The sequence below is a fragment of the Poecilia reticulata genome, chromosome 8 (genome assembly GCF_904066995.2).
Source record: "Poecilia reticulata chromosome 8, P_reticulata-male-v2, whole genome shotgun sequence".
Classification (NCBI taxonomy): domain Eukaryota; kingdom Metazoa; phylum Chordata; class Actinopteri; order Cyprinodontiformes; family Poeciliidae; genus Poecilia; species Poecilia reticulata.
The window spans coordinates 8,528,495-8,547,141 of NC_088837.1; the positions used below are offsets into that span (position 1 = coordinate 8,528,495).

The following is an 18,647-nucleotide window of genomic DNA, read 5'->3' on the forward strand; positions in this document are numbered from 1 at the left end:
AGTAATCATGTTGCTTGTCAGTTTCTTCTGTTTTCATGCACATCTGTCTATACTCCATATCCACTTTTGTTCATGGTCTGATTAAAGGTTTACATAGAATCATCAGCATGAAAGTCATGTTCATTTTGAGCCTTCAATTTTAGGATTGAAAGCTAAAAAAAAGACATTTCTGGGTAGACTGATTGTAAAATGAACTGTTTTAATAATTTACAAGAACTGGGTTTTAAATTTAGCAAGAAGCAAAAAAAAAAACAAAAAAACATGCATTTTGTAGTTATAAAAAAGTTCTGCTACAATTACGGCTGATATTTCTAAATATAAAAACACAATCATAATAATCATAATAATACACAAGAGCCCTTACGCTTAGCGGCAAAAATTTGTCTCATTGACTTGTCAGATATTAATTAACAAATCAGGTCTTATTGTATTTTAAAACTAGGAATAGATTTCCCTGACCTACTTTATTTAAACATCTGGCACCATCTGGCCTCCATACAAAATAAACACAAGCAAACAAGTACAAAACTTCACTAGAAGAGGGGGCTATTTGACTCGCTTTAACGTAACTTGGTAAAAAAAATACAAAAAAACCTATTAACTCCATAAAAGCTCTAGTAAATAAGAAGTCATCACATCGCCACACTCACCCAATTTTACAATGTAAAGAATGAATCGACTGATTTTGTGGATGTCTGACTGACATTGTAGATGTGCTAGCCTATTACTCACGTGGGTGTCCTTGTTAAGAAAGTGCAGTCCGTTCAGGTTCACAGCCAGGATGCAGGGCGCCTGGATAGACGAGGAGCTCAAACTCTGTATGTAGAAGAAAGAGGAGCCAAACATGGGGAAGGCACTGACCAGACCTGAAGAGAAGCACACAAACAGACAACCAGCCACATACAAAAAAAAAATTTAATTATCTATTTAAAAAAAAAAATCAATCTGTTGCACATTTCAACTACTGAATTAGTTTCTGATCTAAGAAGAAACCGTCAACAATATAAGAACCAATCTACGTACAGCTGTCTCTTAGGCATTCATCTTAATGTTAAAGGCGTTGGACACACTGACAAAGTCTTACCGAGGAACTGTGCGCGGGCCTGGTGCGGGTTTAAAGGCTGGACGTACTGCATGTGCTGCGTTACCATGTTCAGCCATTGTTGGGAGCCCTGTTTGCTGTAGAACTGTGAGGGGACACATTCCTGCACCTCGCGGCTAGATACACACAAAAACACGCAGTGGGTTTTATTAGATTACATGTTCTACTGTGTCTGGATATGTGATGACAACGTAGGGACAACAGGATGCTGTGCTTATTTTTATTCTTTAGTTTAACTAGAAGAAAATGATTCATGCTTGAAAACAAAACCAGGAGAATATTTACAGCGTGGGCAGGTAGATGGCGTCCTTGGCACGATGCTGCAGGGCGCCCAGCCTGGCAATTTGCTGCATATGCTGGTCACTGGGCTTACCTTGAGGAACTACACCCAGCAAAGCCTTCAGGTAGTCTGGTAAGACCTGGAGAAATGACAGAACTTGGTGGAAGGCAGTCTCGAAATATTATCTACTGTCAATATTAATAACTGGTGTTTGTTGTTTCTCAGGTAAGGAGCTTTATCTCCCACGCATCAGTAACTGCTGCGTGCATGCACAGTTTCCAATAAAATACAGATGCACCCTTCTGGGAGCACTTGTAGTAGAATCTGCTTTGTTCTGACTCCACCCTGATTCAGTGGTTACCTTGTATGAGCCTGCTGAAGGCAGGGAGAAAGGCCAACTCTGCTTTTATACGTACGGCAGAGCGGAGCAAGCGAATGAAGCTGTTGCTAGATAGTTTCTAACTTTTCTTTCAATTCAGCAGACATTTATCTCTGGCATTTCATTCATTTGTACTTGTTTAAACAGAAACCGGGCGAGACAAATAGATAGAATGGGGCCTTGTCTGAGCCAGAATGCGAAGATTTACCGGTTTGTCTACATTCCCGCCTCCCCAACTAATGGTCATGAGACATAAATCCCGACCAAAAAAAGACCCTGAAAACAAGAAGCAGAAACAAGTTTCCTCCATTGTCCTTCCCCTTAAGGAAGACTGCTGCTCCTCCAGTCATTCAAACCGGTTTGGGTATCTATTCATCCCTTCTAAAACACCTCGAGATCCCGCAGAGTGAGCTGGAGAGGATTCCTCAGGAGGCATAACTTCTCTGGGTAACTTGTGACTTTGTGGCCAGATGGCTGGAGGGATGTTCAGCCGTTGCTCAGCTCAAACGACAGCGCTGTACCTGGTTGTAGTGCATGGTGACGTAAAGCTCATTGTCAAGTTTGAGGGCCAGACTCCATACGACCCGTCTAAACCACAGGCTGTAGTTGGCGTCCACCGGCTCGGCCTCTGTGGCGATGTCCAGGATGTACTCACGCTTGTTCAGGGGACGCACATTCTGACCTGCGTGAGAGGGAGCAGCACCGTTATCAGATCTTATGTAGCTACGTGATGCAAAAAAAGTGTTGGGATTTTCAAGTTCCCCTACAGCAAAACCTCCAGACTTTACCTCTGTGTGTTACCAGAAAGACTGCATATTCATCCAGAGCCTCCAGTCTTTGTAGCCCCATTTCTGAGCAGAGCTCCTCAATCGCATCCAATGCGACCTGACATAAATACGTTAGTTAACGTCCATCCTTCCTCACAGATTTAACACGCATGTTGTTTTTTCCTACTTTTACACCGTCCACAACTATTTTTCACTTTGTCCTAGTAGTCACTGGTCCTGTGTGAATCTGAGTTACACTTACAGAGCATGTTTTGATTTTCAAGTGCCTCTCAATCCCACCCGGAAGCAGGAAAAGTTGTCTCTTTGAGCTGCGCCCAGCCTACACACACAACCAAAAGAAAGAAAAAAAAAATCTGAAAATCCATCCACATAACCAAACAACTCTACTGTCATGAGTGAGCCCCTCTCTAGCCCTCTGTCATTTATTCAAACAAAGCACTTAAAACTACAAATATCAACTTTTCCATACAGGATTAGAACAAATCTGTCAAAACAAGCCTTCCCAAACGGAGTTCACTTTTTTCTGATTGTGCTGTGTATCCCTGCAGACACTGTGCAAATCGTTTGACTGCGAGTTTCTGTTGCTCAATGCTCAGCAGATTCAGACAGGCCCTTCTTCAGGACGGGGTATCGGTTTCACTGATACCGTTTGATTTGGAAGAGAATGAGCTGTGACAAATCTCCATGGCCTAAAGCGATGCTTTTGTTTCCAACAAGCTGGAAAGCTTTGAGTAAATCACCAAAGCAGCCATCTTTAAAGCTTTACAAACAATAAAATAATCACACATTGTTTTCAAAACAGAAAAATTGCTCTTTTTTTAATGACATCATGGAGCAGGTTTGTTCATTGATTTATGACTTTGTTTCTTTGAGTGTATGTAAGCTTTAAATGTCAAATAACTATCAAGATCAACATTCAAGGCAAATAGAAATATGAAAACCGAATACATCAGTATATTTTGTTGGGTTTTTATGTGACAAAGTAGCAAATTGTGAAGGGGAATAAACTATATCGTCACAAAAACAAAGGTGTGCATTTGTATTGAACACTTTTACGCCAATAAAATTGCAGTGCAACCCTCCTGCCTTCAGAATTAATGTAACTCGTAAATAGATTCAGCTTTTCTTCAGTTTATTCTCAGTACAAATCCAGTTGCTCTGTGAAGGTTTGTTAGAAAACGTCATCATGAAGACCAGAGAGCCCAAGATGCAGGCCAGTCTCAAAGCTTAACGTAGTTGTCTAAACATCCACAGGTGTTTGTACTTTTTTTGGTTCTCACTTGTGTTTGCATTTGGATTGCTTTTGGGTTGTTCCGTTTTCCCTGATCTGCTTCTTCTTCAGCTGCGCTGCATTCCTCTGATTAGTCACACCTGATTCCCAAGCCACTCATGAACTCTTCCAGTAGTTTAAAGTCTCTTTGTTTCCTTGCCTCCCTGCCAGATTCTGTGTTTATTGTAGTCTGTTTGCCATTGCCGTTCTCTTCAATGCTTGCTCTGTTCCTGCCGTCTGCCAGCTCTGCGTTTTGCTTTACAGTGTTGAGTTCGTTTCCTTTGTTTTCGCAAGTCATTTTATTTGTAAAATCCCACCAACTCTGTCTGCCACTGGCCCCTCACTGGCTCTTAATGCAACATGAAACATAACCGTCCCAAACATTACATGTCTCATGCAGCTTTATTCAATCCATCTTCTGGAAGTTGAAACAATATAGATCAAATGTACTAAGATGTATCCTTCCATCTAAACTCGTAGGCTGGGCAATGGACCACTAATGATCTCAACCCTCAAAATGGTTGGTATGTTTATCAAAAGACACAATCTTCAGATTATCTTGAACTCCTATAGTAAAACACGGTGGTGGAAGTATGACACTATGGGGAACCTTTTTGATCAGCAGTGGTGGGAAAGCTGGTGAGCTAAGTAAGTAAAGAAGAATCGATTATTTCCACTTTACAGATATGTGCTACTTTGTGTTGGTCAATCCAAATATAGAAATGTAACTACTGCATCATTATAGAACAACACTTTATAGCAAAAAATATATATTTTGGAGGAAACAGAACTTCAAATTCGAGTTATTTATTTACATTTTAATTTATGCAGACGTATTCGTTCCTATGTGGCAGTTCATTTCCTCAGTCTAACAATACAGCAACATATATAGATCCAAGGACAACTGACAAGGAAATAAAAAAACAACTAACCAGTATTGCCTTGATCTCCATACTGTTAGGATACTGAATACGTCCTCCATATTGGAACGTCCTCTTCAGATTCTCCTGACAAGCCTTGGCGATACCTGTCAAATTAAACCAGCAGGTAGTAAACACTTTAATACAGAACATGACTAACCCTCAGTCTGCTGGCGAAGAACTGATCACAGTGACAGCACTGGGAATGGTTCACAACTCATAAAAACCCGCGCCAGGTTTCCTGGACCTCTGATACCTTCAAAGACTGCTGGATCATAGCCAAGCTGGAAAACTCTGTCGCAGTGGGACGTCAGGTATGACCCTACTGAGCTCATTAAGCAAGTCAAAAAAAAAAAAAAGTTTTCTCCTCTGCTTTTCCAGGACTGTGTCCAGAATTCCTCCACCACAGGAAACGTGTTTGTATGGCTTCTGCTCTGTGCAACTATCTGTGTTCTTGTTTCTAAACGGGAGGTTTCTGCAGCCCCGTCGTCAGTTTCTGTCTCACTATGAGACATAACAAGGACTTCCATCAGCTTGTTTTTGCATCGTCAGGTGACTGGTGTTTCTTTACAGAGCATGCCATTCTGTGCAATAATTTCAAAACGGTGCAGCGCTCTGTGTGCATTTTCTGGAGAATAGACAGAAAGAAACATCCGAATCCTTTAATCACCCTGGGCTGATCACATGTATCACTAGCTATATGATCCCCTTATTTCCTTTTCCTCATCCCTGTTCAGCCCTTAATATGATTTGTCAATGTGATAAAAATCATTTCGCATCGGCTCCCCAGCTTGAAAAAAAATTATAACTTTTCTTGGTCTCTCTGCAATCAAGGGTGTGTGTGCGTCTCCCCGCTTGAAGCCAATGCATTCCAATCTCTATGTGCAAGGCACCTCGCCTTTTAATACTGAGGTTGTGAATTCTGGGTTTTAGCTGTTTGGCTAGATCCCTATGGCTGCACCTGGAGCAGAGGCAGAACTGGACGTGTTTTTGTGTTTGCAAAAAGCGTTTCAATAAAGTTCTTGGAGAGAGCTGTCAGTGAGGTTGGCATGTAAAAAACAAACATTCTCCAGATGTCTGAATGGCCAATCATGGAGGTTCACCCCAATCACATGTAAAAGTACCTCCTTTTACATGTGCTCCTCATATGGAGCTGATATACCACCGTCCATGTTATGGTACATTTTTAGCATCTTTTAGTCTGATGTGACGGAACGTGAATTAATCGGTTGCGTACCTTGGTATGGCATCCCGGGGCTGTCACAGGCATCCTGCAGGAACCTCAGCAGAAACGGCTTCATGACGTCGGAGCAGCGATGAAAAGCTGTTAGGATGTACAGCAGCCTCCATCCTCTCTGGCAGCTATCCCTGCAAGAAACACACACACACACATACTTATAGGTACTCAATCACCCCATCACTGAGGGTGACCTGTGAGGACTGGAGGTCTTACTGTTTGGAACTGGTGTTGGTAGTGACCTGCTTCATCAATAGGCAGTAGGCTTCGTCCTTTATCAGACTGTGGTCGCTACTTAACTGCAGTGATTAATGGATATATAAATGATGCTCAAAAAAACGCTCCTAAATGCAGTTTATTGAGAATTTATTACACCAACAATTATACCTTTAGCATAGCAGCCACCAGGTCCTGCTCAGTCTGGCCTTTCATTGGAAAGTCCCCCATAAATTTCATAATAGCTGTGAAAAAATAAATAACATTTAACTTATAAAGCACTTGTGAGAAAAAAAAATCTAAACTGCTTCACAAATAAGCATCAGGACTGATTTGCATGTGGAAGCTGGGATGATTTTATCAGAAGCCTGGCAGCAGCGCTGCGAATGCTTTTGCGAAGACATGTAACATAATCGCAGCAACACAAACAAGATGAAACAAAAACATGAATAATTATTTCAAATAATACACAGTGGATGTAATCCTGGCAATAGTCTTGAAATTATAAAAACAATTAGAGACGCTAAACATGTGTACCTTAACTTTAATCATAATTAAAGGTTTATTCCAAAGTTCCCAACAGATTCCTATCATCCCATTCAGTTCTGTTCTTACCTATAGAGATATCAGCAGCCACTCTGTTCATCCCGCTGTCAGAGAAGTCAATCAGAGACTCGTGGACTGGAGACTAAAAGGAAAACATGGAGAAATGTGCCGATGATCAACTACTATTAGCAATACAAGCTAATAATAACCAATATATTTTTGTGTATTTTGAACTTTCAAACACTGTGGCAACATCTTCACTGAGACAACCTGTAGAGTTCTGTGTTTGTGACTAATTTCATAACATACATAATGTAAGAAGTGCAAATAAACCGAGTTTCGTAAAAAGGGAGGCCATGTTGAATTTTGAGATTGGGGCAGCTGGGTAAAACGTGGACTTTATTTTACCTTCTGAGTAAAAACGGAGCGCATAATAAACCTCATCCTTCAACTAGTCATGCAGGACTTATTGCCGTAGTTTTCGGACTATAAGCCGCTACTTTTTTTCCTACGCTTTGAACCATGCGGCTTGTAACCCGGTGCGGCTTTTCTGTGGATTTTTCTTATACCACCAGGGGTCGCTTTAGCAGGAAGTGAGTCATTGGAAGTCAAAATTGGAAATCAAAGAAGAAAGTGCTCATTTTCATTCAGAACAAGCACATGCTAGCAGCAGGCACAACGGGAAATTTCTTCAAACTCATATGATGCAGCTTTTAAGTTGAGGGCTAACAATCTGGTAATGAGCTTTTTTTTCTTTTTACTCATCTTTATGGTATAACGCAACAAACTGCGCAAGTTTAAACATAAGTGTGAGTTTGAGCAGGGTCAGTAGAATCACCTTGGAGAATTTGACCATATCAGCAGGATCTCTGGCCTCCTTCCCTTTTTTGGCTTTCTGATCACTGTGAGGGATAAACAACAGAACAGTCAGTCATATTTATTTATCAGATGTAAAATCGGGGCTGGATTCTTGGCTGAACATGTGTTGGTGTGCATCTGTCTGACCTCCTGTTCCTCTGGGCTTCTCTGAAGTACTTCTTGGCAAACTCAGTCATTAAATACTGATTGCTGTGCAGAGGCAGATCGTCCATTTCCACACTCCAGCTGTCCCCATACATCTCGTTCACAACCTGACGCACACAAAAATAACTCCGAAGTTTAACCCAAAGGTGTATTTGTGCACTGCAGTTTGGGATTATAATCTGAGGACAGAATCCCGGTCTGCACCTCTGTGGAGAGCTCGAGCTCATGGGCAGCTACAGCCGAGCCCATCGCCACAGCAACGGCAGCTGATGCGGCGACCCGTCCGTGCCTGTCGCGGGGCTCCGCACGCTCCGCTGGCAGGAACAGGAAGTCAGGAGCAGCCACAGGGTGGACGTAATCGCTGGGAAACACTCCGGACCTTCCAAAAACAGCCCCGAAACGCCAACCTGTTTCATTCGGAAACATGAAGTTTATATTTAAAGTCCCCCAAAACAAAAAAGGGTCACGTCAAACGAGCAAAAGGAGCAGAAATGAACTGGAAATTTTTTTTTTTTTTTTACTTTGAGAAAAAAATATTATAAATTTTATTTTAAAAAATTTTGAAATAGAAAACTAGAAGAGCAAAACAGGTCATATGATAGCCGGAAATACAGTATATTCATCACACAGAAAAGATAAATCCATGCCACACCCACCAAACTCTGGTGTGTCCCTCTTCAGTTCCTCCAGAAGCATGACAGTTTTCCTCACAATGCAGCCATATTGTCTTCCTGCACACAAATCCACACACAGACAATGAAGACGACATGTTTTGTCGCAAACAGAATTAAACAGAAATGATAACCAGACTTTTTTCATATTTGTTCTTGTCTATGCCAGGTTTCTCACCAGATTCCAGCCCATCCATGTGCTGCAGCCGGATGATGTCTCCTTTATGGAAGCTGAGGTGATTCCTGTTCTCAGTGATGTAATTCCTCACCGCCACCATGTACTCCGAGTCCTGAGAAATTGCACACGGTTAGATTTACTAATTAGGTTACGTCAGAGAGGTGAGGGGTTGAGTAAAAATGTATTTTATATTTGAAAATCCTTCCACTTTACAATCATGCACTACCAATGAAAACACTGAACCACCGTCCATCGGAAATAATATTGCTAAAGGTTCAAAGAGAGAAAGAATGCAAACTTAAAAGACAGACGTGCAGAACAGCGAGTGAGCGGTGGAAAATGTCTCGCTGACCTTCTTGAGCTCCGTGAGGAAGTAGTCGATCATATGTTTGACCTGCGGCGCTTTGGCAGAGAACAGAATCAGTTTCTCATTGGTCAAGTTGAACTCCAGCATGTTCTTTGACGGGATGGATACAAACAGGATGTCCGAGTAGCTGCATGGGGGGGTCAAAGGGCAGGAACTCAGGTCAATGTCGAAGCAGGTCAAGATTCTTCTTAAGTGGTCTAATTTTTCTATTTCATTGCTTAGAACTGCTTCTAACATATCTGTAGTACGCCGTAGGTCTACTCTGATGCGATAAACATAATCTAGTCAAGACCAGGTACTGAAATTATTTCAACTGTTTATTACTGAAGAAGCCAGAATGGCAAGTACACGCATTCATAGATCTTCAGTGTGGAAGTGCTGCTAATAAATGCATTGATTTATAATTAGAAGGCAACAGCATGTTTATAAAAACAGCAGTGTTGGTAGTTTCTGGGTCTAGAGCCTACAGGCACACAATGTCAAGAGGAAAAGACAACACAAGTGACATTAAAGTAACACCCGTTGCAGGTTATTAATCTGGGAATGTTTATAAGGCTACATGTCTGAAAGGCAACCTGTCTCAATTAAATTTTTTATTGTGCTTTTACCTTGTATGGCAGTGATAATTATATATATATGATGCTTTATGATTGTGTTTCACGTTAAGAGTTGCATCTCAATGAATGACCAGACTTCTGCAACAATGCTTTTTGAACAGGTAAGACCAAAATAGAGATATTTGACCACGTTTGGTGAAGACCAAATACATTCATAAGGTATAAACATGCATTAATTATCAAAACACAATGATGGCAATGCAATGATTTTATATTTTGCAGCAACAGGATTTGGGAACTGTGCAGTTATTGTGTAAGTAAAGGGTTCCAGAGTCAAACATCGGTCTGACTGCTGAAGCCAGGCCCAAAACCACACCCTGCTAACAGTGAAGTAATCTTACATTCAAAAAGAATAAAGAAATTTTGTGCTAAAAAACTCCTTGACCATATGAGAAATTGATGAAGACTTCCAAGAAAACCCTAAAATATCGCTGATGAGGGAGTTTCGACAAGGAGCTAAATCATAGCTTGTACATTTAGTCAGTGAATAATAATAGTTTTGAGTCAGATTTGTGTTTATGTACACAAATCTCTGTGCATACGGCTTATTTTTGAATAGTTTTTGCACTTGAAAAAAAAAAACAAGCAAGTTTTACTGTGCATCGATGGGAAAAAATCCTAGAATTGGAAAAATGATGTGTTTTTCTTTTTCACTAAATCCTAAAAACCTGCAGAAGAAGAACATTCCCTGCAATACTTTAACTCAGGACCCACCCAACTGTCCCTTAGGACAGAAAATCAGTTTGTTCTGACCCACATTATTTCCTCCCAGCTGTCCTCCAGAGTCACAAGGACCATAGATTATCGCAATGCACTCGTAACGTCTGTAGTTTAGAGGTAAAAACGAGGACATGACCTACAGTGTTAGCAGCATTGGTTGGATTATACTATAATTTACAGCTTAGTTGTGGCTGATGCTTTAATGCAACAGATGTTTCTTGCAAACCTTTGCAGATTTCCATCACCAATCCAGAACTTAAGTTCACCTGTAAGGCCTCAGCACCCTGAAGTAGTCTGAAGCGGTGGAGCCGCTCTTCACCAGCTTCAGCAGCTTGATGCCTTTATGTGACACGGACAAGACCTGCACTCCTGTTCCCACGCTGCCCTGAAAAGCACACACACACACACACACATGCATGAACCGCAGCCTGAATACATGCAACTGTGGTTCGACACTCGTACATCGGCCAAAAGAAGGAGGGACGCAGACTTGAGGAACTCACAGAGGCGGGGAAGAGGCGGGAGAAGTAGATCTCCCAAGAGTCTTTGGCCATGGCCACCACTTTTTTCTTCACGCTTTCGTCATGCGTTCCTGAAGCCTGATCCACTTTGTTCTCTGCTGTTAAAAAGAAGACGGACTCTTCAAAGTTTCATCCGTGTGTGTTTGATCTTTATTTTGTTTGGGGTTTTTTTTTGTTACCGAAAAGGTCTTTCATCTTCTGTCTCTCTTCCTGAGTGATGCGGACGCAGGCTTCGGAGAAGGTATCGTGTACGATCTACAAAAGAGAGACGAAAACACGCATTACCTTGCAAGATGCCGCCGTCAGCATGTTTCACTTGTCGAGACGGTGTTTGTTTTCTTCCACGTGTCAGTCTAAAAGCTTAGACCGACTTAGTTGTGACCATATCACCTTCTCTGACATGTTTGTGGTGTCCACTGCAAAGCTTGTGTCAAATTGTCAAAAATACTCTCGGGTACCAGATTAAACAATACTCTTTTGTTATTTTAGAACTGATCCTGCACAACTTCATTCCTGATCTGAATAATTACTTAAAAATCAACAAATCCGTCATTGGCAAGAGTGAATTGTTGCAGTGGCACGGAGGCAGACCGGGGCCAATCTTCAACGGTCATCGGACGAGAGAAAGGAGAACTTCCTGCACGGGTCCATCACAGAGCAACGCAGAAACACGCATGACAAAAAAAACAACAAACACACTAATTTATACCCAAGAGCAATTTGGAGTGACCATTTGGACTTTGAGGATAAATAAAGAGTCACTGGAGAGATCTCATGCAAACTCCATGCAGAAAAATACATGGATTTGGACGCAGAACCTTCTTTCTGCAAGGAAATAGGACTAACCTCCTGCTCCATCTTTGGTTATTTATTATTAATAATTTGTAATTCTTCAATATCCCACATACTCATTAAAGTATCACATGAGCCTGTTTCAATTTGAAATGAATTAATCGATGTTCACAAACGTCTCTGACCAACCTGTCTGAAAATTAGGTCCAGGATCAGAGGGTTGTTCAAGTTCTCTTTGGGGTAGAAAACCTGCATCAAAACAAAAAACAATGACAGCAAGACAAGTAAGAATCACAGAGATACAAAATGTGGTATCCAGTGTCCATTATTCCCATCTCTCAAAGCATTTACTCGCAATGCAAATAAATTGAGGAGAAAAGATCTGGAACCCACCTCCTTCCTCATGAAGAGTTTCCAGGGGACGTTAGAGTAGGTGTAATATTCATCACTGGTTCTGCCGTGGAGTTGAGTCTGAATATTCTCCTCCTCCACTGGTAATTCTCTAGAGACTGGAGAGACACACCAATGAAGTCCAAACAGACTTCCTCTTTATGTTAAACTGTGCGAGGGTAAAATGTGCAGCATATTTTTCTGTTTGTTCCAATGTCTAGTGCTTGGGAAGGCTCACCTGGAGGATGGGACGGGATCATGACGGAGCTGGCTGCTGACTCTGCAGGTTGAGGCTTGGCTACCTTGACAGCTTTGACTTTTTCCTCTTCCTTAGGTTGGGAGGGTGGAGGCTTCTTCTGCGACTGAGCATCAGGAAATGGCAAGTAGCATTTGCTTTCTTTAGCTAGTTGGTGTTAATGTAGCATTAAACTTGTACAAAGGGTTGAGATTTACCGGCTGCGGGGGATTTGCCATTTGATCTTTAAGGATCTCCATAGCTTCATCATGGGGGTCAGGTTTCTTGGCAAACTTCTTCCCGTCACTTTTTCTGCACGCACAAGAAAATAACGACGAATATATACTGGATTATCATGCAATTTCTTTATATACACTAAAAAAATCCCTCAACTAAACACTGTTTTTTAGATCTGACCAATCAGATTCAGCTGGATGAAAAATAAGTTTAAATCTGATTGAAAGAAAATCCCAGGAAACGAAAGCAAAACAATCTGTTACCCGATTCCTACTCAGCATTCTTGAAACATGCGAGGATGATTTAATTCAATAAGTCTATCTGGGCTGGCATAACCCAGTGCGCCACCTTTGCGTTGGAGACCCAGCAGAGGACGTTGCGCCTGCAGGCTGGTGCTGCTTGATAATGTCCTTGATGTCGTGGCTCGGGTCGATTCGCTCCGTGTTGCTCACACTGGACCGGACCACATCCTCGGGAGGCGGCCCACGTGTCGTACCTGGAGAATACGCCAACAAAATGAGAAAATGCCAGAGAAGCTTAACGTCTACGTTTGCGGAATATAATAAGACGTACTCGTTTTCCGCTGGACGACAGCAGGGCTGGACTTGTGCGACTCGCCGCTCTCTTTGGCCTGCAGACAAACAAGAACCAAGACGACATTTGAAAGTTGATGAAATCGGCATATTGTGGGATGTGTTTACTCACGGGGCTCGGTGTGTGCGAGCGCTGCGGCGGGTTTGCGTGGTGGTGGGGCGGTGGTGTCAGCGGCGCTGGAGCAACGGGAGGGAAGGAAGACAACATCTGCTGCTGGATCGCCATGGCCTGCATGGTCATCTGCTGCGCCTGCACCAGATCGACATTAGGAATTACAGCTTTGCTGTTCTGTAGGAAGTGAGTGTAAAGTTCACTTTGTCTTTTCTTTTCAGCTGCTTTTCAGTTGGCGGAGGCTTAATTACTTCCTCATCATCACTATGAAGGAATCATCACCTAGACAGAAACTGTCTGACAACATGAAGTAGGCTCAAATGTCTCAGAAAGCAACGCATCAGGCCCTGATCTAAAGAGATTCAAGAACGGATAAGAAAAGAAACGATTAACGTCTGACCATCTGGCAAGGATTAGAAAGCCAAAAATTATGAATTTATTATACTGCAAGGCTAGTTTGATAAAGATAATTATTAAAAATAGGCTTGTTTACACTCCTATGAAGATTTTCTAGGTAGTTTAGGCCGTTGATCAACATTTTGTCTTAACTTTTACAAATTGTGATTCTAGACGTCCTCCAGGATGAAACTCTGATTTGCTCAGAGAAACGTGTTGAGCAGATACTTTAGATGAAGATATTAATTTTGAATAACGATTTGGGTTTGTCAGTTTTGCAACCTGTCAAGCGTTTTTATCATAACAATCGGCTTATACATTTACAGAAAATGTAATGTAATTCCCCAGTATTATGGCAATTGTTGGGGCTCATCCTGGATATTAATTTACGCCTGTGAGTTATAGATTGAGTGGTAATTCTTTTCTATAAGATGCTGCAGTAAATGTTCTGCGTTATGTTGGGTATTTTGCAGATCTTTCTGCTTCATTTGATCACTTTGCTTGACATTTATCATAATTAATTTGCCTTATTTACATTCTTCTTACTAGAAAAACACACACACAAAAAAAACCCATTTCTTCTTTTCCTGTTCCATCTTTCATTGGTTCCCTGGCTGAGCCTGGTCGTATTATTTGCAAAGCAATAAAGTGTTGCAATTATTCACTTTGTGTAACTACAGCATGGGAACTAACAGCAACATTAAATGATCCCCACCAGAATGATGGCTTGCTGGTTGATGATGGCTTGTTGCTGCTGAGTCAGCACCACCTGCTCCGATCCTGAGGAAAACGAGGAAGAAATCTACGGTGAAACAGCAGCGATGCAATTGCATCAAAGTAAAACGCCGAGCGTGCGTTTATTTCACCGCAACAAGACACACTGGAGGTTTAGAACTGCCTTAGAAAGGCGGGAATTATGATTAGAGCCGCAGGTGAAGTCCACCATGCCCACTCGTTTCAGGCCACACATGCTGGAGAGCCACATGCCTCGTTCTCCTTATACCTGGCACACCTGTCACCACGGGTAAGCCCGGGACTGCGGGCATCGTCGGGAGAGCAGTCATCCCCGGCAGGCCCGGGACGCTCCCGCTGTAAGGCGACGCGTCCGTTTCCCTGGCAGCTGCTTGGGCGGCCGTGGGCACAGAGGCGGGGGCGCGAGCGGGCAAAGGAGCGGGCGCCACGCGAGTGGCAGGAGCGGGGGAGGCGGGCGGAGGGTAGGGCTGTTGGGGACGGTTGTACTGGTGGTACTCAGGCTGCTGCGGCTCTTCCTCTGGTTGTTGGTGTCGTTCCTGGTGATGGTGGTGGGAGGGGACTGGCCTGGGGGGCATCATTCCTCCGGCCATTGGGAGCACTGGGACAGCTTCAAGAGCAGCGGGTGGGGAACAAGATCAGAGTCAAGTGAATGTTTCCTACTGCAGGTTTGGAGCACTGGTGGGTGGTTACAGGTATTCAGTGCCTTAATCCTCAGTAAAATAATCAATCTACATGACAGAGATTTAAATATTTCTGTGAACAGATAAAAAACTTATAAAAGAGTGAACAACTGATGGTGCTGCTTTGGCATGTATTGGGAGTAGACGTTTTACAAACTGAATTGAATTGGTGATTTAAATCCAGTTTGTCCATCTATCCAAAGTGAAATGTTGTCTGTTCTTCTTCAGAAGTCAAGCTGGTTGGATGTGAAAGTTAGTTTTGCCACGAACCCTTATTTGGATGTTTGCTGAGCCCATAAATATGTTGCAATGTAAACCAGCCAATTGCTGCTCCAGTTGTATGTTTAGGGATCATTGCACTGCCTTAACATCCCAACTATGTACTACTGAACACTTTTGCAAGGCACAATTAATCCCCACACAGACGCCAATCACTTGTTAACCCTAGTATTACTTTAAGTTGATAATATATTCAGTTTTCTTCTGACCACCAACTATCCAACAATTATACAAGACGACTCATGAATGAGTTATAAGTCGCAAAGACAAAGAAGTAGAAACAAAATGAGAAGAGTAAAGACGGCGGCCGTAGTAGGAATAAGATTATTTTATTAATAAAAATGTGGAAACTAGGAGTGAAGCAATAGCCGTGTCATTTAAAAACACCTGTTGTTGCAGTGGATGGCTACTGATGCATTATGAATTAGGCTGGTGCTCATTGTGGCTCCTAATCGCCAGATTAGGGGTGTTGATCCGTGGACCTGAATCTTTAAGCAACAGCCCTGCAGAGTTTATCAGCCTTTACAAGAAAAACAAAATCACTATAATGTGTTAAATAAGACTAAAAGAAATCAACTCAGCGCATTTTGAACTAGTGAGGAATCTTACTAAAGTCTCAAGGATTCACACCAAGACAAACACTGTCAACATAAAAGTAGAGCTATGGACAGAAATGTAAAAAAATAAAATAAAATAATGCAGAAGAAATACAAAATAAAGAAATGGCCTGCACAGTCGGAACAGAAACTACACGGAAAGCAGAAGGAAGGTTCAGAGTTTCACCTCCAGGACGAATCCCCGGCGGATAAGGCCGGGTGGGAGTTGCTTGCCCCTCTCCACGGCCTTCCCCTGCGGCGCCGACGCCTCCTCCTCCCTTCATCCTCGTAGACAAGGCGGCCTTTTCCATGTTCTTGCCGACAGAGAGGTCATTTGGATCGGGCAGAGCAACAACAAAAAAATTATTCCCAAAAAAACAAACAAACTGGAGTTTAAACAACACAGAGAACGGGATTAAAAGCAAAGAGACCACGAGACGTAGAGTGCTGCATGACTCAGACCCTCACTGAGAGAGCGAGTGGAGCCACAGGAACCGAATACGCTCCAGGTGCTACCACACGCACTCTGTAGGAGATGCTCGACCACACACACTGTAGGCGATGCTCAAACACACACACTGTAGGCGATGCTCAAACACACACATTGTAGGCGATGCTCAAACACACACACTGTAGGCGATGCTCAAATACACACACAGACACACACTTGTTAGGACACAAAATGTACACTTCTGCAACACATCTCAACCTTTAAAGTTTTTTTTTTGTGCAAAAATAACTTTGGTTTGCAGATTCTCTATTTTTGAGATCCCCGCCATTCAAGATGCTTTGTGCTAATAAGCTAGCAAGCTGCCACATATGAAAATACGCAGGAAAAAATCTACCTCGTGTCCATTTCTTTTCTTTTTCATTATACACAATAAGCTGTGGTGAGAAGAGAGTCATTCACCTGCACGTTAAAGTTCTCTGCCTGCTGTTGCGATCATATGCGGTATGTCCTTCAGAAACCTAATCATCCTCATCGTCTACCCCATTCATGCACAAACAGAGACGCCAGATCACATGTTCCACCCGTCCATCAGCACTCGTTTCCATTCACTCGCAGGACTTTAGCTGGCTACTTGTTCAAGCCTGTAAGACTAAACTGATGCGTTCTCATTTTGTTTTGTTTTTTTTACTGATAAATCCGTAAATCTATTGAAAATACAGCTGCAGCTTCTTGCCAGTGCTTTTTCATATTTAGCCACCACTAGCAACTTCAACCTGTTTTACTGGGATTTTATGTGAAAGACCAACACGATGTAGCTCATCGTTGTGAAGTGGAAGGAAAACGATACGTGTAAAAGTTATGTTGTAAAAACTTTAGAATCTGCAGGGAACGACATCATGGCTCAAATGAAGAAAGTGAATATATTTGCGTCGCTTGCAGGACGTCAGTGTGAACACTCACCACGCCATCGTCTGACAGAACCGGGTCAAACAGGCTGTCCAGGTAGCGGTCCATTCCTCTCTGAGTCTGACCGTCGCTGAACGTGTCTGACTCTGCTGGACACAGAAAAACAGGCAGGATAATGATGGGTGAAGCCCCCTTTGAAAAGATTTTAATCAGCATCTCAACGAGAACAAATAAAGTTTTCACGGGGTTGATTTTCAACCATAACAAAGTGAAAACAAAGTTAATAGTAGAACTGCGATCACAAAATCTGCAGCTTTACTCAGATTAGCTGAGGCTAAACAATGAATACACCATGAAACGAAGACGTCTTACATCTGGTAGTTTGTATGATCACTATGATTTTTAAGGAAAACATCAAGTCCTCTAGCATGAAATCAACAAGTTGGCGACGTACCGCGACATGTATCGTACTTTGCAGAGTAGAATCCCATAGGAAATATTAATTTTGAATAGAAACTAAAGATCTGAAATCTAGTTAGTTGTACTACTTTATGCTGGGTGAGCGCTGTAAATCGCAGGTTAGGGTGGCAGTCTATCAGGACATTTCTCCAAACATCACCGGATTCTCTATCTTGAGCTGGAAACTTGGTAACTTGCTTGTGCTCAGATATTTATTTTATTTTACATTACAGTATTTGTCAACTCTGAACACAGAAATCTATGCAAGTAAAAAGGAGAAAGTGTAATAATCACCCTTTTACCTAAAAACGTATTTTGTACTAGTAAAAGACAACAAGTTTCACTGTGATGATGATTGGTTTTAGTTGTGTATAGAGCCCCTTGTCGGTCGGATCTTCTCTCTACTCGTTCTGTGAACTACTCAGTGTGTGTTTGTGCACCGTGGCTGTAGTAGCCATCAGAGTCAGGCAGGCTGTAGGCCGGTCTGCTGCCGCTGCTGCTGAGAGGAAAGGAAGATGGAAGCTCCTCGTCTGAGTCGAAGCCGCTGCCCAACAAGGTGCTGGGAAAAGAGAGGAAACAATCCATCCGCCATATCAAACACATGCTAGAGGTTTTCTTTACTGGATTTAATGCTACTGAGTGTATTCTGCAGACTGACAGGCTGGTATTAGCTCTGACTTTCGCTGGATTATCAGTGCTGATGATAAAGTAGCTCTTCTGCTTGGGAAAGTCCACAGGAAGCTCCAGGTCGGCTATCAGGTCCAGCACGTAGTCGTGGCCGGCTAACTCCACCCACTGGCTCTGCTCCTTCATCAGAACCGAACTCCCCCTCCACCAGTCGGAAACTCCTCTGCAAAACCAAAACAGTGCCAGAAGCCTGACTGTTATCTGCAGCATCCTCCACATTAATTAAAAATAAATAAATAAACCGAC

The 18,647-nt window shown here is 42.4% G+C and overlaps 1 protein-coding gene across 1 annotated transcript in view; it reads right to left on the bottom strand.

The window, feature by feature from the left end:
- The window catches only part of myo15aa (myosin XVAa), a 45,964-nt gene that overhangs the window by 1,507 nt on the left and 25,810 nt on the right, over window positions 1–18,647 (bottom strand). Inside the window, exons 31-62 of the mRNA XM_081609817.1 lie at window positions 18,373–18,564; window positions 18,155–18,273; window positions 17,310–17,404; window positions 16,086–16,212; window positions 14,306–14,370; window positions 13,195–13,332; window positions 13,063–13,120; window positions 12,838–12,985; window positions 12,471–12,564; window positions 12,256–12,379; window positions 12,021–12,136; window positions 11,817–11,876; window positions 11,015–11,090; window positions 10,818–10,933; window positions 10,581–10,699; window positions 8,963–9,104; window positions 8,611–8,722; window positions 8,418–8,492; window positions 7,966–8,168; window positions 7,744–7,868; window positions 7,577–7,640; window positions 6,808–6,880; window positions 6,364–6,437; window positions 6,193–6,275; window positions 5,977–6,107; window positions 4,752–4,846; window positions 2,791–2,868; window positions 2,550–2,646; window positions 2,283–2,443; window positions 1,388–1,521; window positions 1,085–1,218; window positions 733–866 (exon numbers count right to left, since the gene is read on the bottom strand). Of these exons, the coding sequence (XP_081465943.1) occupies window positions 733–866; window positions 1,085–1,218; window positions 1,388–1,521; window positions 2,283–2,443; window positions 2,550–2,646; window positions 2,791–2,868; window positions 4,752–4,846; window positions 5,977–6,107; window positions 6,193–6,275; window positions 6,364–6,437; window positions 6,808–6,880; window positions 7,577–7,640; window positions 7,744–7,868; window positions 7,966–8,168; window positions 8,418–8,492; window positions 8,611–8,722; window positions 8,963–9,104; window positions 10,581–10,699; window positions 10,818–10,933; window positions 11,015–11,090; window positions 11,817–11,876; window positions 12,021–12,136; window positions 12,256–12,379; window positions 12,471–12,564; window positions 12,838–12,985; window positions 13,063–13,120; window positions 13,195–13,332; window positions 14,306–14,370; window positions 16,086–16,212; window positions 17,310–17,404; window positions 18,155–18,273; window positions 18,373–18,564 (3,562 nt within the window). The remainder of the gene's footprint in view (window positions 1–732; window positions 867–1,084; window positions 1,219–1,387; window positions 1,522–2,282; window positions 2,444–2,549; window positions 2,647–2,790; window positions 2,869–4,751; window positions 4,847–5,976; window positions 6,108–6,192; window positions 6,276–6,363; window positions 6,438–6,807; window positions 6,881–7,576; window positions 7,641–7,743; window positions 7,869–7,965; window positions 8,169–8,417; window positions 8,493–8,610; window positions 8,723–8,962; window positions 9,105–10,580; window positions 10,700–10,817; window positions 10,934–11,014; window positions 11,091–11,816; window positions 11,877–12,020; window positions 12,137–12,255; window positions 12,380–12,470; window positions 12,565–12,837; window positions 12,986–13,062; window positions 13,121–13,194; window positions 13,333–14,305; window positions 14,371–16,085; window positions 16,213–17,309; window positions 17,405–18,154; window positions 18,274–18,372; window positions 18,565–18,647) is intronic.